This window comes from Panthera uncia, chromosome E3 (genome assembly GCF_023721935.1).
Source record: "Panthera uncia isolate 11264 chromosome E3, Puncia_PCG_1.0, whole genome shotgun sequence".
NCBI lineage: Eukaryota > Metazoa > Chordata > Mammalia > Carnivora > Felidae > Panthera > Panthera uncia.
In genome coordinates, this window is record NC_064815.1 from 21979504 (window position 1) to 22004812 (window position 25309).

At 42.9% G+C, this 25309-nt stretch overlaps 1 protein-coding gene across 2 annotated transcripts in view; it reads right to left on the reverse strand.

Annotated features, from left to right (window-relative positions):
- Window positions 1–25270, reverse strand: part of AUTS2 (activator of transcription and developmental regulator AUTS2) — a 1037388-nt gene extending 1012118 nt beyond the window's left edge. For both annotated transcript variants that reach the window (XM_049639197.1, XM_049639196.1), the window contains exon 1: window positions 23641–25270. In XM_049639197.1, coding sequence (XP_049495154.1) covers window positions 23641–23949 — 309 coding nt within the window. In that variant the 5' untranslated portion in view covers window positions 23950–25270. The remainder of the gene's footprint in view (window positions 1–23640) is intronic.
- Window positions 25271–25309: the final 39 nt, after the last annotated feature.

Consider the following 25309-nt stretch of genomic DNA (forward strand, 5'->3'; position numbering starts at 1 on the left):
AACACTTCTCCCCACTTACGTGTCCCTGCCAGCCACACAGCTACAAGGCTCCTCGCAATTTTTTTTAATGTCACAGCTACACAAGGGCACCCGTTCCACTTCTGTCAAAGGGGTCACCTCTTAGCGGGAGATGTTAGGAGTTGCTAACATTTCAACACCTCCCTGTGGTCACACTTCTCTCCACACAACACTTCCTTCGCACCAAAATCATGTTTGTAGTTGTCTTCTCCACAAGCCTCATTTCCTACGTTCCAGTCTCATTCTTTCTCCTCCTACCCTCTCCTTTCCCCGTCCAGACCCTTTCAATGATGCCTCGTATGAAAGGGAAAGCACTGGTCACTTCACAATTGGCGCACTAAGCATCCCTTGTTACTGGGATGCCTGACGGCTTACAGGTAAAGGATTACAAACAACACTTTCTAACTCAGCCGTGTTTCTTATCTACATGCATTCATCTTGGCAAGTCCCACCCCCACCCTGAAAAACAAAGGACACCCACCAGCCCACTGTGACTACAATTCCTGTCCCTTGACTGTCACTATGGCTATCTGCCCAAATGGTGTGGGTCCCTCCGGTCACTGCCATTTCAAGGGTACTTATACACAAATAAACACAACGGGACCGAGCCTCACAGAGGCTCTGTGGCTTCCACATCTGACACCACACACAGAACTACTTCAACACCAGAAGCATCCTCCCCTGTACAAAAAAGTCAAGCTAATCTGAAAGACCTTCCCGAATCTACTTCTACTAAGAGTTGAAGGGGAGAGACAAAGGTCCCACAACCCCAAAGCAAGAAAGAATCTTCTAATCTAAATCACTCAAGTTCTATTATCCATACACCTTGGGCACTACCCCAATGGCATGCGGCACCAAAGTGCAGGACACTACCCCTCCTGTTTCACACGTGCCTGAAAGCAGAGGTCAGATAATTTATGTTACTTGCACCTCTGAGAATCTGCCTGGTGGAGAGGAGAAAAGGAGGGGGGAGGGGAGAAAACGGGCCATAGTTTCTTTGCTACTAATGGACAGATAACTGCAGAGTGCCATAACAGATTTCAGTTCCTTTGTGCACACAGGAATATTTATTTAATCAATGTACTGTAACAAAACAAGCCTCTGGTGTACTTTTGGAAAGATGGAAAGCCATTCAGGCAGGGTGATTGGAGTCTTGTCACCTGTTTAGTTGATACTGGAGATAACCAGTGTGAGGTGGGGGGGGGGGGGGGGAGGCGGCAGCTCTTACATCCACAGAACCCACGTGCCTGCTGGGGAAGGACAGATGTGCAGCTGCTGGCACATAATTATTAGTCACTACGGCCTGCGGCCCAAGACTGCAGCTCTCTCCCTTCACCCCAACACAGCTCCCGCACAGGGCCTGCTGCCGGTCCCTATAGGGTAAGTAAGTATCCCCTTCCAAAGAAAACAAGCAAGCTTTCTGTTAAACAGAACTTGTCCCACCAAGAATCTAATGATTCTTAAAGTGTCAAAAGGGAAAAACAACCTCAGTGCACTTCATCACCTTTGGTTTTAAGTGCTCCAAATGGAACGGATCGAGAGAGGTTATTCTGGGGTGGAGAGAAAGGATGGACTTCTTTTTTGTTGTTAACTAAGAGGCCACCTTTCCTCAAGTACCAAGATAAAAGGCATTTGGCCAGCGAGGCATGTTTACCAGGCGACCGGCGCAGTCATGACAAGACTCATTTGTTTACCAGAGTCATAACTGCCAGGGCTGGAAATCTGTCATTTTACATTTTTCAAAACTATCATGAGAATATTTTCAGTGAATTAGATTTCAGAAAAGATAGACCTTAGAGCCTAATCTTGATATATGCTCTAAGCGTTAATAGACAGTCACTATCAGGAACTGATATAAAGGCTGAATCAAAACAAAGATAATACAAACTTAACATCACCAAAACTTACAGAAATGAGAAAAATTAAGAAGAAGCCAGTACAGAAAGGCAGAATATTTTTCATTTGTACCTTATTACAATGTTTTATCAACTTTTCCTTATTTGCCTAATTTTGGGGATTTGAAGAGAAGGAAGGGGTAGAAGCATAAATTTGAAGAATAAAAATCAAATATTTTTGGCAATGTTCTACTGCCTGGTCCTGATTACTTGGGTGTTCACTTTGTGATAAGTCACTGAGCTGCACACGATACTTATTTTAGGATATGTTCTACTTCACAATATGTAAAATTTAAAAGCCAAATAGGCATGATTGTTTTATTTTCAGAAAAGGTTTGGCTGCATAGGAATTATTTTAAAGTGCTACCATTACTGCTGCCCCAAGAAAACACCAAAAAATATTCTCTAAAATAGCAATTCCAAAACTTCTGTGCAGGGGACTTGCTGTAAAAGAACTCCTGGGGGGTGGGGGTTGTCAGAAACATGTGCCAGGGCCACACAGCAGAAATTAACTTTCAGTAGATGAGGAACAGGACCCGGGAACCTGCATGTTTAAGAAGCTACCCTGGGGTATGCACATGTACAACCGGGGGTTTCAAAACCACCGCACAAGGCAAGAAGAACCCAGCAGCCTGAAACCACCCAATCCCCATTCTCCATACCCAAAATGGGTGAGGAAGTGTAACTATTTGGAAAAGTTTTATAGAAGCCTTACTAACAGAAAGGGTGCTCTCATCAAATACATAAAATACTTGGTTGAGGCTTTCATGAATGTTTTCCCCAGAATTACAAGGAATTCTGATATGAAGTTATAATCACTAAGTTACTTGTACTGGGAACCTCCTTAAAATTTTAGAGACTGTGAAATCAAATTACTCATCTGTGGCCACATGGGATTTGGGGTCACTGGCAAAATCTGCACCTGTGCTTTTCCACAGTCTGAGAGTCTGCCCCTACTCTCATTAGCATCATTGTGACACTGAGAGTTTAGATTTCCCTAAAAGTTAACGACAGGACCAAAGTCACTTGGCTAAAAACTAGAAGACAACTGGAGTCCCAAGTTTCTAATCCCAGACAAAACTGCTACCCACTACAGACCTGACTCCCATCAGGTACCTTTGAAGAGTTAAACACAATCCACAGTTCTGCTTTCAAATTCATATTCCCTAGTTTTAGACAACCACATTAATCTGGGTTGGAAGCACTGCAGTAAAACTGAATTTTGCTTTTGGGCATGCACAGACAACAGCAATTCAAAGACAGAAAGAGCACTACCCTGGGGTCTTTTATCTGAGAGCACAATCAGGGAGCCTGCTGGATAATTTGTTTTAGAATACCAGAGCACTTGTTTTTAAACAAAGCATTAGCCAAGGAAAGAGGTTACAACAAAAGGAATCACAGGACCCAAAGAAAAAAAAAACAAACAAAAACAAAAAGCCAAACACCAACATTCAAGGCGGCTCTTTCCACCCTCCTTTTAAAATCCTATTTGCCACACAAGGAAATGTAACTAAAGAAGGCTTGCGTTTAGGTCTTTTTCTTTTTTCATTTAGGTCTTTTTAACTTTACCCTCCAGTGGGATACAACTAATTTAAATCTAAAAAAAGAAAAAACAAACACTTGCCCTTCCATGAATCCTCAGATCACGTAAAACTCAAGTCTGAGGCCAGCTCTTGCATTTCCTCTAAACACTTTCCACCGCTTTTAAGTAAACCTCCCAAAGGCCAGAAAGACGTCCTCAGGAGTAGGTCAGATAACCCCACAGGCAAATGTTAGTCTCTAAAATGTGTCTACCACCCTCCTCCCTAGGGTGAAATCGCACAGTACCTAGCTATTTTAATTTAGTTCACCCACAGGAGTGACACAAATTAAATTTATAAATTTTTAGTTCAGCTAGAAAAAAATTTTTAATGGAAACAATACAGTGCAGTGGGAAAAGCGGTGACCTATATATTAGGCAACTTGGGTTCCACATCCCAGCCCTACCACTAACGCACCAGGTCATACAGAGCAGTTACATAACATAATTTTCTAGATCTACATTTTCTCATCTGTGATAAGGTGACAGCACTAAGGGGGAGTAAGATCACCTCTGAAAACATGCACAGAAGGGGGGAGGATTAAGAAAGGGTCAAAAGCCCCATTAAAAAAAAAAAAAAAAGCGTCAGAATAAAACAGTTGAGAAGCATGTATTTATTAGTCCCGCGGTGCAGTGATGCAGTAGTTCAAGTCAGGCTCTGAAGCCACAATGTACGCGGTCCACCACTAATACACCCTGTGACCTGGGGTGTAAACTCTCTGCAGCTGTTTCCTCTCCTACAAAACAGGGTTCATACCTGCCACACCAGACCGCCAGGCGAGGATTACACAAACTGAATTAAGCAATTAGAACAATACCTAGCATACACAGCAGGCACGCAATAAATGCTAGTTCCCATTATTATTACCGGATACATCAATATTGAGTTGACAGTGGAGATAAAGTTGACAGTTAAGTACTTTCATATCCTTCCTAATCAGAGGAGAAACAGAAACATCTTATACTTCTCCATATGTTTTGGTGCAAATCTTCACTTCTGTAAACTCTCAGAAGTGCCTGCCCTTATTCCCAAAATAAGTCCCTATGGGGCAGGTATGCTACTGGACTCTATCCACCTGGACACACGGTGATAGGAGACGCACAGATTTCTAAAACCACCAGAAAAGCCTAAACTGGAAAAACAAAGTGTTGTTATCCTTTGAGCAACAACAACAAAAAAATTTCATTTCCCACCCACCCTTTCACACACTGAAGTCAAAGTCTACTTTTGCAATCCAAAAGCTTATAAAACTATATATATTTGGGTTTTTTAATTATTCCAGGTGATTCTTTTCAGTGAGCTTACAGGTATAAAGCATTCTTTATATGAGGAGATTTATTTTTCCTTCTTTAGCCAACAACCATGTCTGGTAAAGACAATGATCCAGGCAAAGAAATCACATCCTACCACTGTTTTCTTCCTCCACTTAACCCAAAATCTGTAAGATTTCTTTTTCAGTATTTTTTCCCTCAAACTTTATTTACATTTTCTTCTCATGATCCATTTTACTGACTCCAAAAATCATCTCTAATGCATTCCCTCTATCAGGAATCCAAAGATACTCATCAGTGCCTGATTCCCTGACCACGTGGAAGATGGTGACAGATTTAAGCTTCACTTCTGATTAGGTCTTCCCAGTGAGAGTAACCTGAGAGCCTGGCCCAGTACAGAGCCCTAGAAATAAACTTTCCCTTTCTACCTTCCTTACCTTCGAATTTGGGAGAACACAGGTGGGTTAGAGGATTCCACTTGAAACAGAAAGAGAGTGGAGTATAGTAATTTCTTCAGGATCTTCCCTAAGCTTGAATCTTAAACTGTAGGTCTATTTCATTCCCCTCACTTTTTAAAAAAAATTTTTAAGTGTTTTTATTTATTTTTGAGAGACAGAGTGTGAGTGGGGGAGGGACAGAGAAAGAGGGAGACACAGTATCGGAAGCAGGCTCCAGACTCTGAGCCTGCTGAAAAGCACAGAACCCGACACAGGGCTCAAACTCAGAAACTGCAAGATGGTGACCTGAGCTGTCATTCCCCTCATTTAAAGCTGGTAACTAATAAAATTCAACGGATTCCAAAAGTCCCTCCAAACTTCAGTGTCCCAGCATTCAGCCTCTCTTGAAGGAACACATTTGTGAAAACATCTGTAACCAAAATGACTGAACCACGTCACAGGGAGAGAGGGCAAACTTCTTACCTGCCAAATGGTTCCCTAGAGCTCTTAATGAAGAATTACAGCTCCACCACACCTTTTTCTCTGTTAAACATGCCAGGGGACAACATGACACCAGAATGTAACACCCCTGTCCCCTACAGAAAGACACCCCTTGAAGTCAGGGGCTCTGTTTACAAACCCCAGTGGCTAAAACAGTGCCTGGCACAGAGAGAAACTCAATAAGCATTTATCGAACGAATGAGGGTGTTGACACACCGGATGAGGTGTGGGTGCCCTGGAAAGCTAAGGCCCACAGGAGATAATTAGTCCCCAAATAATCAAGAGTTGACAATACTTCTGAAAATGTCACAGTCACAGTCTCAGATGTGTCCACACAGAGCTGGCCACTCTGTTGGCAGAACATACCTTACTATACATCTTAACCCACATAGTACCGATAAAGCTGTGACTCAGGCCAAAAAAGAAAAGCCCTCAACTACCACCAGACGGCTCACAGCCTTCCTATAAAGATGCATGTGCCTCCAAGTTTTCTAAATGAAACGCTGTGTCCCCATTGACTTCTAAGTTTTATAATAACGTTCAGCTCATCCCACTTGCAACCACAGCTCCCAACACTTCTGAATTTCTGAGTTCCCTCTCTAATGCCTCAACTCCTAATCACTATATCCTTTCTAACAAATATGTAAATGTATCCCCAGTTTGGGGGGGGGGGGAGATAGTATCAGGAGAGGGACACCGGAGGACATCACCCTTGAGAATCCTGGAGAGCAGACCACATTAAAAAGTTCAACAGGAAAAATGAAAAATAAAGGCTGGGAGTACCGCTCATTAATCACATGGCTTGGTACTGGGCACCTGAGAAAACCCAGTGAAGAAAAACAGACACCTTCCTCCAGACAGGTTCTCTACCCTGACTGCACAACAGAATCTCCCAGGGAGCTTTTTAAAGTTCTGATGATGGGGTAGGGACTACCTCTACCCTCCAAAGGGTATGAGGACTTTTTTTTTTAAGCTCTCCAGGGGATTCTAACGTGTAGCCAAGTGAGAAACCCCTGCTCTTCACTTGCTTCCCCTTCACACAGTACACATTAAAGCTAACCTGTCATTTTAAGAAAAGTATGGTAAAATGCCTACTTTTGTTAAAGCTGGTGGTGGGTCCATGGGTATTCGTTATTGTTATGCTTTCTATACACATACATACATATTTTTACACAAATATATTTTATAGCAAGCTCAGCATATGTTGATCTTCAAAAGCACAAATACTAAAAAGATGGTTTTTACATTCCTAAGGAGTATAGACAGTCACTAGTGGTGTCTGAGGCTTTTACTTCACCGGAGGAGAAAAAAATCAAGACCAATTCAATTGGGTCTGCAGACTTGAAAACACTGGCCTAAATTCTGTAACACACTTCACAGCACAAGTCTTGAAAAATGCTCCAAACTCAGCTCAGAAAGACTGAAGGTATCTGCTTAACCAGCAATCCACCTAGAATCAGCAGAGTTGCCAGGACTGAGCCAGACTGGCTGTGAAATCCTCTTTATAATCAAATATGTGCAGACATGGAAGGGGGTTGTGACAAGACAGTATAATACTTCTAGGGCTCAGCTCTAGAACCATCTTCAAATGGGGTGGGAAGAGCATTATTCCAGCAAAAGTTGATCAGAGACCAGTGCACCCCCTCCACCCCATCAGGGAGGCAGTACATACCCTGGAATCAGACTAGCAACACAACCATAGAGAAGTTATTTAACTTCTCTGAACCATCTCTAAAATGAGTAATATGTTACCTACAGGGTTGCTGTGAGGGTTAAATGCGATAACATCTAGGTACAATGAACCCTTAATAAATATTAGCCGTTATTGCTGTTCTTCAAATAATTACTCAAATGATGGTGGATTCCGGCACTGAAGAACACAGCTATTTCCCAATTAATGATGACTGGGTTCTGGAGTTCTGTACATTCTTTTAATTTTTTTTTTAACATTTATTTATTTTTGAGAGACAGAGACAGAGCACAAGTGGGGGAGGGGCAGAGATAGAAGGAGACATAGAATCCAAAGCAGGCTCCAGGCTCTGAGCTGTCAGCACAGAGCCCGACGTGGGGCTTGAACCCATGAACCTTGAGACCATGACCTGAGCCAAAGTTGGACGCTTCACTGACTGAGCCACCCAGGCACCCCTGGAATTCTGTATATTCTTGAAGCATGTCTTTTAGAAGAAGCATACCGATAAACAGGAGAGGAGACACAAGTCTTCTGGCCTCCAAAACAGATGCCCCGTGGCTCAGAAGTCTTGGAATGGTAGCAGCAAGGTACGATGGAAAGCTTCCATGAAGGAATACAACATGTGAGTTCTAGATCTGGATTTGTTTTAACACCAGCTGGGTGATCGTGGGAAAATTCAAAGACTTTACTGAGCTGGGAAATGAGAGCTTTGGACAATTGTTTTCAGCTGTTTTTAAACTTCTTCCATCGCACTGGTTTAAAAGCTCCTACAGGCCCCTCCCCCATCTCTGTCCCACTCCTCATTTGCTCCATTCTGGCCACGATGGCCTTCTTGAGCTCCCCACACACCAAGCCACTCCTTCCTTAAAGCCTTCACATTTATGCTTCCCTCTCCTTGAATCCTCTGCCCCTGACCATCCACATTTCTTGCTCCCTCACTTCCTTCAGGTTTCTGTCCAAATACCACCTCCTCAGAGAGGGCCCACCTAAACTACCCTCTATAAAACTGCACAGCTGCATATGCATATTAGATTCTCACTATCCTATCCTTATCCTGCTTTTAAAAACCCATCAGCACCCAATATATTTGTGTTCATAATTTATAGCATGTCCCCCACCCTGCTAGAATATAGCCTCTCTTATAGCAGATATCTATTTCTCGTAGTCACTACAGCATCCCCTGTGCCTACAATATTGCCTGCCTCACACACAGAAGCATTGATAAACATTTCTTGAATAGAAGAATAAATGAAAGAATCCAGATACTTCCCAAAGAGAATCTTACCCTAATATGTACAACAGGTAAAGATGGAGTTCTGGTTAAATGAGGTCCGGGCCTCCCCTCAGCTGATTCAGTGCCCCCTGAGGTACCCAAAAACCACTGACCAAGTGATCTCCAAAGTCATTTATTGCTCAGAAACTCTCCAAGTCCACATTATTTCTGTTAAACTCCAAAAAGAAACATTAAATTTGATGAGTGACTTTCCATTCTGTGATTTCACTTACTAGTCACTGACAGCTGCATAAAGTACACTACAAATTCAAAGCATACTATGTCCCAGAACCGCTGCATCCCTAAAATATCTACAACCAAATAACAGATACATACGGATGGCCAGGAAAAAAAACTCCAACTCCACGGGACAAGGGTTGAAGGGTGTCTCTTTCCATGTGCTGTCACATGGTCCCTGGGCCTCTAGGACCTGCCTCTCACTGCTTTTAAGTGGGGAAGAGGGAGGAAGGACAGTGGGGTCAGGACCCATGAGGAGACAGATGTTATACAATGGAGGATATAAATTTGGGCAACATGGCAGCCACCTGGTGGCTTCCTGACTCCACTACTTAGTCTCTTTTTTCATCTAATGACCTTACACACAGGAAAACAGAGGTGGAGAGAGTGTCCTAGAGAAAAACTCTGCAGGAGGCATGAACAGTTGGAAGAAACACTCCAGAGAAGCCAACTGGCAACAATATTGTGATGAGGTCTTATGAACAGCTAAAAGACCTCCTCAAAATTGCAGGGAAGATATAAAAAACACTCTGCAAACAAGTCAACAGGACCTTTGCAATCTACAGCATCCAGACTAGCAGTGCTGAACAAGAGTTCAACTGGAAGTGTGGTGACCCATCCTCTAACACTGTAATCTAATCCTTAAACTAAAGACAATTTAATGCCTTTGCCTGTCCATATGTTTTCTAATGACGCCATTGCTGTCAGCATACTACAGGAGTGCTTCTTGGAAGATGGAAGTAATGACAAAGCACATCATTGGGAAGGCAATTATATGCAGTACTAACCATTTTACAATGGCCATATGGGCTGTATTTCAACAGTGTAATTTCAAAATCAGCCTGAGCACACATATTTCTCTGTCCTTAATCCCAGGTACACATATTAAATGAAATAAGGGTACAGATGAAATATGGGCAGCAGATGTAGAAATCTATAACATGAATGTTGAAGTAACGTTCATCTGTAAACAGTAAATAGAGGGCACTCACTGTCCTGGAGCCCACACCCATCTTCTACCAGTCCTTCTCCACATTGTTTCCTTAATCGAAAACATCACGACGGGGAATTATAAACCACCAGAGGGGCAAGGAATAACACAAGGAAAAGTTAAAAAACACACAATTCCTATGTGAGTGCTCACAATCTGAAACAGGCCCTAGAGGTAATACAGAACTCATATTTTACCATATATAAAATTCAGGTGTAAGAGATCACTTTTAAAACCCTGGACTTAAAGGTCTGGTTCCCATTACACTGGTTTTCTACAATTAAATTCTAAAAGATATGCTTTGACTTGGGTCTCCCCTACAATCACAAACAGGGTTAAAAACTGAAATCTACTGTGTTTCCATTTTGAATGTGCAAAGGATAACCATGCTCTCACCAAAGGAGTTGGGAAAGAGGGGCAATACTGCATGTCTCAGAGCACGATAGTTCCGGGGAAAAAACTGCCTATCTTCAAAAAAGAGACCGTTCAGAGAAATGTTTGACTTGACTGATCTTCATATTCACCCAGATATCCTGTGAAATTTCAGGCCCAGTGAGTATGTGTGTTTTACTACTTCTCAAGGGATTAGCCAGCTATGAATCCTAAAGTCCTGGACCAAGAATTTGCGAGGCCCATCTTGGCCCAGAGAAGAGGAGGGGGTTTCACAAAATAAATAAATAAATGTACAGTACTCTAATCACAGATGGGATTTCCATAAGAAACAAATCTAACAGTCACATTCATTAGCATACTCTTTGTAACATAAACAAACCTCTACACGGTAGAATGGGGAAAGGGGGAGACCGATTCACAACTGTGCTGAGAATAATGAAAGGAAACAATGACTGAGGAAATAATGCACTATTTGTCACCAGGTATCTTCAAGATACAGATATCAAGAAACACAAAGAACTATTTAGTACGATTTTCCATCAGGAAAAATGGAGTACCTGTTAGTTAAAAACAAAAACAAAAACCTAGCAATAAGGTCTGTTTTATTGTGAGATACATTGCCAGGGGAAGTGCTACTTCCAAAATCACACAAGACAAAAGCCTGAACCCTTGCCTTTGACAAAGGCTTATAATCTACCTAAGCTAAGTGACCTGGGAAAAGGTCAGATTTTAATACAGGGATAAACAGTGAAGGAGGGGGTTGGGGGAGAGAGAGAGAAAAAAAAAAGAAGAGAGGGAGAACCACAAAATGCTTGCAGTTGTACGGTGTAAGTAGCAGCCACCTACTGTAAACTCCAACACTTAAAAAGAAAATAAAGAATTTCCCCAAAAATGGTGAGGTCCTCTCCCCTCCCTAAATGCTATTATTTTATCTAGAAAATTCCTTTGTAATCAAGACAATTTTCAGCAGCCAGGAACAAATGTGGTCTACCAGAGACCCATTTGGGACTCTCTTCACAAAACGAATCTGCATTAAAAAGAAAGGTGGAAAGGGGTGTGGAGCACAAGCTTTGGGCCAGGTATAAACCACTGAATTTCCTGCCTCTCTTGTACTGACCTTGAACCACTGAATTTCCTGCCTCTCTTGTACTGACCTTGGCTGGGCAAGTTGACTTAACCTCTCTGAGCTTCAGTTTCTTCAACTGTAAGACAGGGAAATCACTTGTTTTTTTCACAAGGTAGCTCCAATGAGATGATGAATGAAAAATTCTGAGCACAATGCCTGGCCCAGAGTAAATACTCAGTAAATAGTGGCTCCCTTTTCAAAAAGGTCTTTTCATGGAATTTTTGTGTAAACAGGTCAACTGAAAATAAGCACTGAGTACCTACTATGCATGGATTACTGAGTAAAGGAAGCAGCAATCCTGGGAGCCTCAAATATCCCAAGAATGATGCATGTGGGGAGAGCACAGAGACTAAAGGCAGAGGACAGAGGAAAATAAAACAATATATTAGAAATTTAAGTTAAAAAAACTCTAGCTGTCTTTTCCAAGGTTCCAGTCACACTCCCAGGGGACACACAATAAGCCATTATAGAACATATAACAGATCAAGAAAAAATTAATAGCACTTGAACTTCCCACCAGATACCAAATAAAACACAGAGTACATTGTGTCATGGTCAATGCTTCAAAAACTTCTTTAGGCTGGCCCCAAGATCTCAATCCATGGGAAAATCATTTCAGAAAGATGAAATACTTCTCAAAGCTAAGGCATAAAGCATTTCTCTGACCTAATCCATATCCCAGCATTAAGACTATCAATAGATTTTATCATCATCATCATCATCATCATCATCATCATCTTCATCATCATCACTCTCATCAGTGATTCTGGAAACAAAATAGCTGCAGACAAAATTAACTATGGGCTGAAATATAGATAAAGGGATGGCTTTATTGGATAGGCTTTGAAGTCTGATTCGAAGTGGTAAGCTGCATTACCAAAATATTTAACAATTTTCTACGAAGTGATCACGGAAGCTAGAAGTGGTGCAGACAGGTTGAGTTAAACAGTTTCTGATAATTTCAACTACTGTGTGAAACTACTCTTAAACACAGGAAATACTTCTGGAATCAATATTTAACAACAGTTATATTCCTTCAACTAAAAGTGACCTGGAACAATCTGGTCCATTTCTATATTAGACTAATAAAACTAATTTTAAAACAACACAACTGTCTAGGCATAGCAGGTTTCAACATTCAGGTGTGAAATCGCACCTCCCAGCACAGAGACTGAATTATCCCCTGCCTCTCACCTGTAATTATCATTTGCTCCCTCCCCAGGTGGCTCTGAGCCACCACATATCCTCCTAGGCTCACATCTGGATATTTAAACTCCCTCTGGGACCTCACACGCTATGGGGGTGAGAAGGAGGAAAAAAACAAAATTTCATGCTGGCTTAGACAACTTCTGAAAATATCTATTTTCAACACACAGTATAAGAACAATTTGACAAAATGAAAACATCCTATATCACCATGGTTAAGGGTAAGAATTTTTCAAAAAAAGAGTAAATTTACTTCACAGTTCCTGGAGAGGCCAGCTTCTTCCATTAAGGCCAATTCCAAAAATTTAGCAAAAGATCTTTCATCAGTTGAGAGGGCATAATTAGATGTTTTGATTAAAGCATTTTCCTCCCCTGGTTAACAAGATATAACAGATGTCACCGACTTCCCTAATAACAATACAGCCCTGCATTTGGCATCTTTACAATTTTAAAACTGAACTGCCATATCGAAAGATTATAGCTAGGGTGTTTCTATACAATCATGACTCTGAAGTGGTTATGACATGCCTGGACTCCCCCATGGAACAGACATGAAAATCATATTCCATATTCATAGCCACAAGCCCTCCTTAGCATGCACTTGAAAACTACCCTCTGAAATCTGAATGGTTTGGGTTTATTCAAATCACCACCAATTATTTCTGGAAGCACCAACCAAGTGAGGTATGAAACCTGAACAGGAAACACAAACCTCAGAGTCACTTTCTTAAAGGAACACAGGGAACACATGCAGGAAAGTGTCTCAAGGAAAGCAATGCCCATCTAAAGAGACCCACTCTACTCAAATCCCACCTTCCCTGCGGAGAAGCACTATACTTGATTTAAAAAAAAAAAAAAAAAAAAGACTCATATTTTTCACAGTAAGATTCCCTTGGTGCATTTGATCCAATTTACAAAAATTCGATTTACACCAATTTTGTCAACATATCAGTTCAGAGTGTAACTAGAGACAGGTCTGCATTTTAAATGGGAGGTAGCCTCAGTGATTGAAGTTCGACTCAAACATCCTGGTTTAACAACTCCATTAATGACATCAAACACAGATCTAAAGATTACTCAGCCCCTCTGTCAGTCGCATGTGTTATTTATAGCAGTATATCAATCATGTCTTCTCCTTATTATTTCCTACTTTCTGGTCCTAAGCTATTTGGTCTGCCAAATTAATACATTCCATTGCTGCTGCAAACCTAAACAATGCTTGATAAAAGATTAATAAAATAGTTGGGTTCTCTGCAACCACACACACATCCAGGGAAATTCATCAATGTCTTTTTATTTGCATATTTGGCTGACTGCCCCCTTTAGCAAATATGTAAGGCACAATGCTCAGGTATCCTGGTTTATGGTTTGCATTTAATTCAGGGTGTCAATCTGCTTCTGTTTTAATTACATCCATCTTGATATGTTATTACAATCTCATGAAAACTTCTTTTCATTATATGAATGGCTATAAATATATACACATGACAAACAGTTGTTATAAATTTTCTGGTTCAGCAATAAACAGGCAAGATGCCTTAGCCAACACGTCATATGGATTTAATATTTTGAGTCTTTTTTCTTCAGAAGAAAAGTTTGGTTGAGTCTTCAACTCAACTATACTCCTAAATCCACTTCAAATATTCTGCCACCAATGCTATTAAATGGCTCTGAATTTCTCTGGATTACTGGGCTGAGGAAAATATTATATCCAAATAGAACATGTTAAAATTTTAAGTAGGCCACATTAAGGTCATCTTATATCCCAAATAATTATTGCATCTTTCCAGTGGACATTCAAGAATGAGAAACTCTTGTATCATCACTCTAATATTTACTTTCTCATTTATGTCCTCGTTATGGGGAGTAGAGGAGGAGGGAACTTAGAAAAGACTAATGTACCCACAGAGAAAGGCCGATGAATTCCAGGGTGATACACTGGGGGGAAGCAGAATGCTTTTAAAAGGTTCTTGATACTGAGTTCAGAAAATTTCTTGGAAAAAATAGGAAGCTTTACAAGCATTCATCCTCGTTTGCATTATTATTTTTGTTTTTTAAAAACCTCCTCTTAAATTCCCAATCCTTGGGAATCCAACTACTAAGCAGAAGCAGCCTCCTAGTTTCACTGGGTAACAGTAAGAGCCATAACTCCCAGTGTGATCTTGAGCAGGTCAATTAACCCCTCTGGGCTGTGTTTTCATTTGCAAAATGAGAGGTAGAACTATATCACTAAAGACAACATCTGTGCCTCTAACGCCACTGACAGCTTGGAAAGCACAGCAGCCAACAATGGCTGGAGTGAAATGGATTAAAAGACTGCTCTAAAAAAAAACTGGAGTCCTAACTTTAGGATAACACCTCCTAAAGATGTAGCTCTGCACATTAATCTCAAAATGTAACTCTGGCAAGTAATCAAACTGATCACCATAACCAATGAGCAAGGAACAAACTTTGCAATTCACAGCAATGCACAATACCAAACACCTGCTTTCCCTTTTGCCCCAGTGAAAGTATAATTTCACTTGAACAACAACAACAAAAAATCATTTATTAGAACAACACAATCCAGGACCCTTGTATTTTCGTCAACTGAACAGGTACAGAGAAAATAGGTAGAACACTGGAATTTCTAGCTTGTGGCCGGAAAACAAGTGATAATCTAATCCTCACCAATGATTTACATTTTCATTCTTATTTCTTGTTCTACTTAGTTTTTTACTCCAGAAAAATAGCCACTGAACAACTTTTAGCCAACAACCTTTAGCCAGCAAGCAAAACTGAACAGGGACCCTAGCAAACAACCAAAAAATGTCTACTTCAGTATAACTATTGAGGGATAACTGAGATACTGGACTCTCTTAATTTCTCTTTTCAAGCTCTAAAATATCACTGCCATCAGAAACTTTACAGAGAAACCTGAAATAAGGTTGGGAGGTTGGTGTTGTGCTACAGTGGCAGGTAGGTGTGGAGACAAGGAAAACACATCGCTCTGGTATCATCACAACTTGACCCTGGCATTGACTTAAACCCTATCCCAGACTTCCCTGCCATTGTAAAGTATCAGATTTCACCCACATAACCAAGAGTCACAATTTGTCTTCGCGGGTCATGATTCTGTATCCAGCCCTGGTCATTTTAAAATGCCTCAGTTAATACCAATCACAAAGTACCTGCAATTTTAAGGCTTTCTGGCAAAAATGAATCCCAACCTGTATTAGCCATTTTCTGTTACTTACAAACTGTGGGCTCTTCCTTTCTCCTCTGTGACTCCATTTTACTGCACTTGGGCTTTCCAAGACTCCAATAAAGGTATAAGGAGATATGGCACCATGAGGTACAGTAGCAAGCCAAAATGACAGCCAAGTCTTTAAAAATGTTATTTGTTTGTACTAGTTGGTAATTCGTGGTGTTTGTTCAGGCAAACTCTAACCAGAGCTCAGATATGAATGGGAAATCAGAATGAGGAGCTGAAATAGCCCAGAAAACTGTGGCAAGCAATTTTCCCTCACATCCGAGTCCTTCAGACAGGTGAAACTCAAATGATAAAAGTGTGGAATATTAAAATGTTCACCTTTCATCCACAAGTTCCTAAATCTATTAGCTTTTAGTAACTGCATTTATAATTTTGATAGTTCTACCTCATAAAGGAAAAAGAAAGAAGGGAGGGAAATTGGGAGGGAGGGAAGGAAGGGGACAAGCAATGGATAGTTGAATCTAACTGGATCCCATGATGAGACTGCTATATGCACCAATTTGTGCAATAAACGCCTGCAAAGAAAGCAGCAAGACACATGCTTGCAGGCTACAGGTCACCTTGCAAAGGATGGAACCAGAGACCTGAAGATGACTGAGCCACAGAAAGAAGCCTATAGTTGCCTAGTCTCCTCCTAAGCAAGCAAACAAACCCAGACTATGTGAACCCCACTCTCCCCCTCCTCAGTTACTAACAGCATAAAGAGGACCTGTTCTTTGTAACCTTACAATTGTAACTTAGTGACACCATACCCCCTTACCCTGTAGGCTGGTTAGAAAAAAATGAAAGAACACAGCTCAGACCTGGAAGAACAAAGACAAATTTAGGGTCTCAAAAGCATAAAATTCTATGCCCCTCTTCCAGGTGAAAAAAAAAAAAAAAAAAAAAAAAAAAACCTGCATTCATCTACTCATGGAACACATACAAATTATGTAAGAAAAATGGTTCTGACCTAGCTAACAATGTCCCTACATTGTTTTTGATCCCTTCCTGTCTTGGGTTTCACCAAATTAATCCCCATCTTGCTCTTCCAAACTTCAACTGTCTGAGAGTTTTCAAATCTCAACTTCAAAATCTACTTGATCTTTTTTTCAGAACTTCCTCAAATGACCAATTGCTATCCCAGCACTAAGTTCTTTTTTCCTATATCTACAGTATATTAGGTTTAATATTAACCATGAAAAAAAAAGTGTGGTTTCTTGAGGAGAAAAAATAACACGAGGCACTTTTACAAAGTTAGTCTACATTTAAAGTATTTGACTAATCACAGCATAGGGGTAAAATAAAAATAAAATGTAAAGCCACCAACCCACCATCCTCCACCCTCTGCATGTGGAGACACACACACACACACACACACACACACACACACACACGCACATACCCTCCTATCAAGAAATGCTATATAGACCTCTGTCCAAAAGCTTCCCAATCTTATAGCCACTGGGACCTAAATTATTCCTTAACAGCTGACCTCAACTATTATTTTCTGTTTGGGGACATATCTAATCCTAACCTTCTCTCAAACTAAATAATCGCCACTTATTTTTCACAGTATATATAGGACTTGCATAGAAGAGTCTCAGAATCTCTTTATCACCCTCAACACTGAATCATGCAGAATACTCAGGTTTTTTTAACCCCTTTTCAAGAGAACACTGTCAGAGGATCAAAGGCAATCACTAACTTTGTGATTCATTTTTTAAATTTATGGATTCATTTATATCCTATCTACTTCCAAAAAAGAAGCGAAGTAGTCAATCTCAACAAGTAACACAAGCCACATGGAACCATATCACCATCTTCAACCTCATCTCACTGATGCTCTGCTTTGTACCGTAAAATATTCAAATTCAGTACACACAGTAAAATACTTGAATTCATAACCAAGCACACTATTGCCACTCTTCCTTTTAGGAAAACTTTCTCACCACTTAGAAACTCCTCAGATCCTAGATCCCAGGCATACTTTCAGAAGTGAAATGCTAGAACTGACCCATTTACTCTGTAGTCCCATCCCAAACTTCCTAAGATAGAAACTGAAAAATCCACCAAAAACAGAGCTCTACAGCTTTCCCTGGCTGTGTAACAGCAGAAGGGTTCTGACCTCTCTTGAACTACCAGTTCATACATAAACGAGCCAAAGGCAGATAATTTAAAACCTTTATTTTAACATCACTGTCAACCTCCTTTGTCATCCAACCTTCCTTCCCAGCTTGCTTAAAAAGCAGCAATACAGGAAACCGAAAGGACCAAGAGACAATAAAACACACTGGCTGGAGGGCAGCTTGGTGGCATCAGAACTGCTGGCATCAGGGCCGCCATCACATTGAAAGGGCTATTAATGAGAATCACTCACCAACATTCACCTCATGGTGGGGTTGCTAACAATCAATGAAAGCACTGACACCAGGCAGGACAAGGGAGCAGGAAAAGTGAACTAACCATCATTATTCACATCTCCCCTTCCCCTTGCCATTCACACTTAAGCAGCAGCCTCCACTCCAACTTCTCAGCCTGACTTTCCAAGTCATCTATCACCAGCCCACTCACCCTAGACTGAGAGATGACCAAGATCCAAGATCTGGAAAGGACCCTGGAGATGCTTTGCAGCATTCCCCATATTGGATTAGGGGTTACAATGCCAAGAGTAAGAAAGAGTGCCCTGTGGTCAAGGAAATAAAGCACATCTCACTGTCTTCTCTGATATTCAAAATTCGCATTCGTATAATGAAAAGGCTTTTAATTCTGGAAGAACAAGCCACCTGTTTAATTTTGTCTTGCCCATCAGGTTCCAAAACTACTTGAGGGTAGATTACATTTTTTTGATCTGGAACACCACTTATGAACATCCAGCAGAGCTAGGTTCCCTTCCAACTTGGGTACGTTTGCTCTAAAATTAGTCTAAACTTCTCAACTAAGGGATGAAGAAAATTATGCTTTTAGAGAGTAACTTCCCAAACTCACTCAACTAGTTAGGAGGGCCAAGCCTGGAACAGATGTCTGCACAGGTGTCCACCTACTTACACGATTTTGTAACTCATTTCTACCAGTTCTTCCTTACCCCCAAGCCCTCATCAAATAGCACCTTCTCAATCCTCGTTTCTGTTCTTCTTCACTATTCCTTCTTCTTGGAAGTCTCTCTCCATCCCCCATTTCCCTATCTATCCAAATCACTTCAAACTTCTAGGCCCCTTCTTCAAGAAGCTTTCTCAAACACTTCAGCCTATCTCCTTACTCCTACTCTGAATGCTTACTGCACTTAGTTGGTATTAGACATTCGAGCACCTGTTTCAAAATTATTTTAAAGGTGCTGGGCTTAGTTTATCAACTAAACTGCATACTCCTTCAAGGTACTATATATATTTTAGGTTTCCCTGCACTCTTTCTAGGCACTCCATAAATATTTGCTGACTGATACGAGGAACATGATTAATGTTTTTCAAGCAACTGAAATAAGTGAGATTCGACCACACTAAATTATAAGAGCCTACTAACATGGCATGTCGTAAGCACTTCAAATTCTGTATAGCCTATTTATGCTACCACTGTTTAGGTAAGCCCTGAAACTACTCGGAAATGAAGACCACATAAGAGTCTTGGTTTGATCCTCTAACCAGCAGAAGTAACTCTTCCTTCATTTTCACAAGCCTGCAAAACTCCCAACTGGCTTTCTGTCTGCTAATCCCACCAACTTCATCTTTGGTCAGTTGTACATATAGAGGCTGCCCTTAAAACCCATGCATAACAGAGGGGGGAAATGATGGATTTGCAAAGGGAAATTTTCAACCATGGTGTTCATGTGGCTTCCTAATCAAGACTACACAGAAAGAAACCCTAATAAAAACAGAAAGGCAATATTATCTGGCACATCAGTGTACAGACAGTACTAGAACCCCAAATTTCCATTTCTACTTTGTTGGCTGAAAGCCATTTTTTAAAAAAAATGAGGCATGGTATCTGGATGTTCACTCTCAACCTATCATTCAAAGAATATTCAAATAAACAATACGGTATCGAAATGGTAATTCTGCTTCTCAAATGCATAATGAAAAGAACACCATGTTCAACTTTAGCCTCCTCACCTACCCTCTTATCTTCTATCATAAGACTCTTCACAATCATATACTTGAACTTCAGGGCACAATTACTTGAGACAAGTATCCCTGCAGAATATGAAAGTACCTCAGCCGGTTTCCCTGCCTATAAAGTCTGGGACCTCTCAAACTACCCCTACAGCTTTCATCACCTTAAATAAAAAATCAAACAATACTGAAAAATAATCAACATAAAAATGCAAGTTCTCATTAGGCAAGTTTCTTGCTTTTACTCCAGCATTAGTAAAACCATAGCTGAACTGGAACAGTTTTTATCAGCACTCTTCAGAACTTAGGAGCCTCTTTTTTAAAAGGAAAGTCAAAATGAGCTACTCAGGACAAAATCACAGAGTCAAATAACGAGTCCATTAACACTCTAAGTATGCAACAGCACAGTGTGCCAGCTACTGCTCTGAACCAGCATAAGCTACAAGCCTAGCTGTGCAAGCCAAGATTTCTAGTTTCTTATCACATCCTACTAGCAGCAGCCTTGATGATACGTGGTGACAATTGATTTCATTTCTAAACACAAGGCACAAAACCATATTACGTACTATGGTAACTCTTGGCATCGATAATAATTCCTAACGTTTATAAGCACTCCATTAACATATATTTCTGTCCAAGTTCATAGTTTAGTTGCCGATTTCCTAATAAATCCTCACATTTCTTGGTGACAGTTCAGTTTAAATCTTGTAAACTGAGAACAGGAGGACACCAGAGGTTTCAATGATCGTTATACACATACGTCTGACCATCCAACAGGGACACAAATGTGATAAGCAGCAAACAGATCTACCTTTTCCCATAGAACCAGACATATATGATGATTTTTATTCCCCACTGTGTGTTCTGGGTATGAAAAGTTTATTCACATCTTTCCTACAAAAGCCAGGCCTCTTAAATGTGAATACTAATAGAATAGTTGAGAACATTAGGGAACTGATGTTAATTTACTTAGGTGTGATAATGGTACCACTATAGAGTTTCTGGTGGGGTTTTGGTTTTCTGGGTTGTTTGTTGTTTTGTTGTTGTTGTTGTTGTTGTTGTTGTTGTTGTTTTGAGTCATTACCATTACATACATATAGGAATATTTACCTATTTTTCATATCCCATCTGGGAAGGGGGTGTAGATGGGATACAGATGAAATCAGATGAGACATGAGTTGGTAGTTAGTGAACCTGGGCACTGGGTATATTGGAGTTTATTATACATACTACTGTCTCTACTACTGTGTGTGTTTAAATCTTTGTGGAAAGTTTTAAAGAAGCTTTTTAAAAAGTTAGGCCTTTTAGATCTACCTACAGATATGTAAATGATATTTAGATATGACGGCAGCACAGCATTCAGCTAACCAAAGTAACCTGGGTTTTGATCTAGAAAAGTAGCAGAAAAAACAATCACGGTAAGGAAAGGAATGGTATTGATGCTACACTTTGAACTCGACCTTTCCTAAAACTTAAGTTTTTTAAACCCAAAAGAAACTAGAATGGGTACATCTTCTCTCAAAAGCCAAATGAACTAAATTTTGCAAGCCCAATCAAATATCTACTTATTAAAAACTACTGCATAAGTTATACCTCCCTCTACTTGGCCTTCAAAAATGTTCATGGGAAAATGCAGGCCCCTCTTGCTTACTTACTGTAAGGGGCCACACAGCAACCCAGGAGGACCACGCAGAAAGCAGAACCACTTGTAACCAGCTCTTTGAAATAATGTCCTAACCCAATCACAGAAAGCAATGGTGAACCAAATTCTAGGCAGCATTTTCTATCAGGATACATGCTGCCATTTCAATATCAATTTCAAAGCACAAGAGAAAGACAGAAAGAGAGAAAGAAGTCACGCTGTACAGTACCCTCCCACCTTGGCAAAGTTAAAGCCACAGTTAGAATTATCCTAATAAGTGGTGAGCCTCAACACTCAAAATAATCGTGTAAGATCCATTTTAGCCAATAAATCGGCAGTTCTAGAACCGAAGGGTAACTGATTCAATCACTAACATCAAAATCTACGGCCACCAATACCATCACCACCAATCTCCCTTCCTCCCCAACCACTGGCCCCCATCCACCACCATCACCACCAGCGGCCCAACCAAAAAGCAGTTCAAACAGAAAAGAACAACCCTGACAGGAAAGCTTCCTTTTTAAAAATATTTAAACCTGACATCCAAGCACACACGCAGAACCAGCAATCTAAACCTGTACGGTTACTGCATGTGAGATTTAAGCTGTCATTAACAAAGCTTACACCCGATCATCTCAAACAATACCATAATAACAGCGAAAAAACCAGAAGGAAAGGGAAAAGTTTCCTTCAGGAACGTCAAACCATCACACCAGGTGCATGAAATACTAGAAACCAACTCCTATCTGGGTTTTGTGCTTAAGAAAGCAGGGCCAACTCTGCAGAATCTCAAAGCCTTGTGTGTGTGTGGTGTGTTGGGGGTGGGGACAGGGAGGCTGGGGGGAGGAAAGGGGGGTTACATCTGTGGAGGCCAATGACTGATGCTAGCACCAAATATGATCTCTGCAGGTAAAGATAGTTTCCCCCAGGCCACTGGACAGTCTCCCTCTACCCACCTCCTCCCACCCCCAGGAGCCAGTAGCTGGCAGGAAAATGTGCATTTGGAAATCAACACTGCAGGTGCCCAAGGAATAAAGAAAGACATACATACACATACACACAAAGCCAATCAGGAAGAAAAAGAGAACACACACACACACACACACACACCAAAAAAAAAGGAAAGGGAGAGGGACAATTGGGTGACAAGCCCTTCAGATAGATACCAGCTAGGATTTTATTCTTTCCTCCCACCAGTCCTCCCTGGTGTACCTTTTTATGTCCTTTAACCAAACTGCTCATGTACACACACACACACACACACACACACACACACACGTGTGTATATGTATGTGTATAGATGATATTATATATATAATTAACCCTTTCTACAATACAGCCCCACACAGAATACACAGAGATAGAGATATTCCATCCTTTCCTCTCTTCTCTCCCCTCCTCCCTCCTTTTCTCCCAACCAAGAGAAAACGCCCCCTTCCCCAGCTTCACCAAAAAAAAAAAAAAAAAAGGGCAGGGGAGGGGGGCAAAGAAACCACAAAACCCCATCAGTCTCCAGTCCCGAGGACACCCAGGACCAGGAAAGGTATATACTATACAGACACACACACACACACACACACACACACACACACACACACGGACATATGGTTCTGTAGAAAGCACACAGAGAAGCGTCCACAGGCGCCCCAAACCCAGCAAAGAGACTTCCACCAGCCAAGAAGCCATGATTGGGGAGGGAGAGGAGGAAGGAGTAGGGGCAGAGCTATCCGTGGAGGGGGGCGCATTGTTGTGATGCCTGAACCCCTTTCTCCCTGCCCATCTGCTGAGGAGGGGGTGCAGGGAGGGGGCGCAGGGAAAAGGCGAGCGAGAACGAGAAAACGAGGAGACCAGGCACGGCTCTGCGATTCCCTCCCGCTGCCTGTCTGCCCGCGCCCCCCAGCTCCCCCCCAACAATAAGACCTCAGCCTAGACAGACAGACAGCCAGACAGACCGGAGCGCGGCGGGGGAGGCAGCGGAGCAGGGCGCAGCCGAGTGGGGTCGTGCATAAAGGGAAACCGGGGGGGAGGGGGGTCCCCCTTACCTCCAGCGCTTCAAAAGTGACAAAGCTGGTCATGGCAAATCCATCAATGATGTCCTCTTCGGCCGAGGTGGACTCTCTCCGCTTCCTCCGCGGGGGTCTGGGCCGGGACGGGGCGGAGGACGGGGGCTTCCCATTGTCTTCCTTGTCGGAGCCCGACGACGAGGCGAGCGAGGGCGCCCGGGTCCGGCCGGCCCCGCCGCCGCCGGCCGCGCCGGCCCCCAGCCCGCCCCGGGAGCGCCTCTCCCGGTCTCGCTGCGACCGCGACCGCCGCTTTTTGCGGAGTCCATGGCCCCGCGTCGGGCCATCCATGGCTCTGCCGCGCCGGGGTCTCCCCGCTCGCCGCCCGCCCGCCACAGGCTCCGGCCGCGGCCACACAAAAAAATTGACACCAACCCCTCCCTCCCCCTCCTCGGCTTCCCTCCGCCCCGAGGAGGGCGCGGGGGAGACGGCGGCCGAAAGAAGGGAGAGAGGGGAAGAAAGAGAGGAGAAAGAGAAGGGGGAAGGGGCGGAGAGAGGGAGGAGGGACGGGAGCGAGGGCGAGAGGCGAGGAACCCAAGTGCGGGGCTCCCCACAGCACCGCGGGTCGGAGATTCCTGTGAGCAGCGCCGAGCAAAGTAATGGCTGAACACACAGGTCTCCTTTAGAGGCAAAAAAAAAAAAAAAAAAAAAAAAAAAAAAAAAAAAAAAAAAAAAAAACTCACCAAGCAGGCAATAAATCAGAATAGCGGAATGCTTTGATCAAGAGACTGGGAGGCTCCGGGGAGCCCTCCCCGCGGCCATTCTCCGCCGCGCCCCCAGCCCCCCGAAAACGCCGGCCCCCCGATTTGAAACCGGGTCCGAAAAGGTCGCGGGAAAGTGGGGGCAATGAACTTCACCCGCCCCTCGCGCAGGAAAACACCCCCGCCGCCTCTCACACACGCCTCAGAGAAAACTCACTCCCAGGCTCCAAAATTTTTAAGATATGCTTCCAAGGGAGGCCACGGCTTCCGAGCGACCTGAGAGGCACGAGACCCCCCAGAGAGGGAAGCATAATAATGAAATAATTGGGAGGGGAGAGGGCGAAACTGGAAGAGGTGGAAGGAGAGGGAGGTGGAGGAAGGGAAGGAGGATGCTGGAGCAGTTGTGGGGCTCGCTTTTCGGTCCTGGAGGGGGGAGGAGAGAAGATCAAAGAAGAGAAGAAGCAGACCCTGACGCTGCCACCCACCCCCCCACACACACTCCCCTCAAAAAAGAATTTTTTCCAGTCCCAGAGAAGAGGTCACCCTTCCTCAAAAAAGGGAGGGGGGTGAGTCAGTCGACGAGGAAAGCAGAAAGAAATCTCCAGCGGGAGAGACACCGATGTGCCGCCGCTGCCGCCGCCTCCTGCCGCCGCCGCTGCCTCTTCGCTTCGCCCAGCCCGAGGGAGAAGCGCGGCCAGGAAGCGCCGGGAACGCCGCTCTCGCCGCCGCCGCTAACGCTGCCGCCGCCGCCGCCGCGAGAGCCCCGAGCCGGAGGGTGCACGGCGTGTCCCCGGGCGGCTGCAGCGGGAGCCCGGGCACGGCCCCATCCTCCGCCCGCCCGCCTAGCTCAGCTCCCGCTCCTCCCCCTCCGCGGCCGGCCCACCGTCGCCGCCGCCGCCCGCCTCAGCCCAGCCCCGCGCCCGCCCGCACGCGCGCGCGCGCGCGCACGC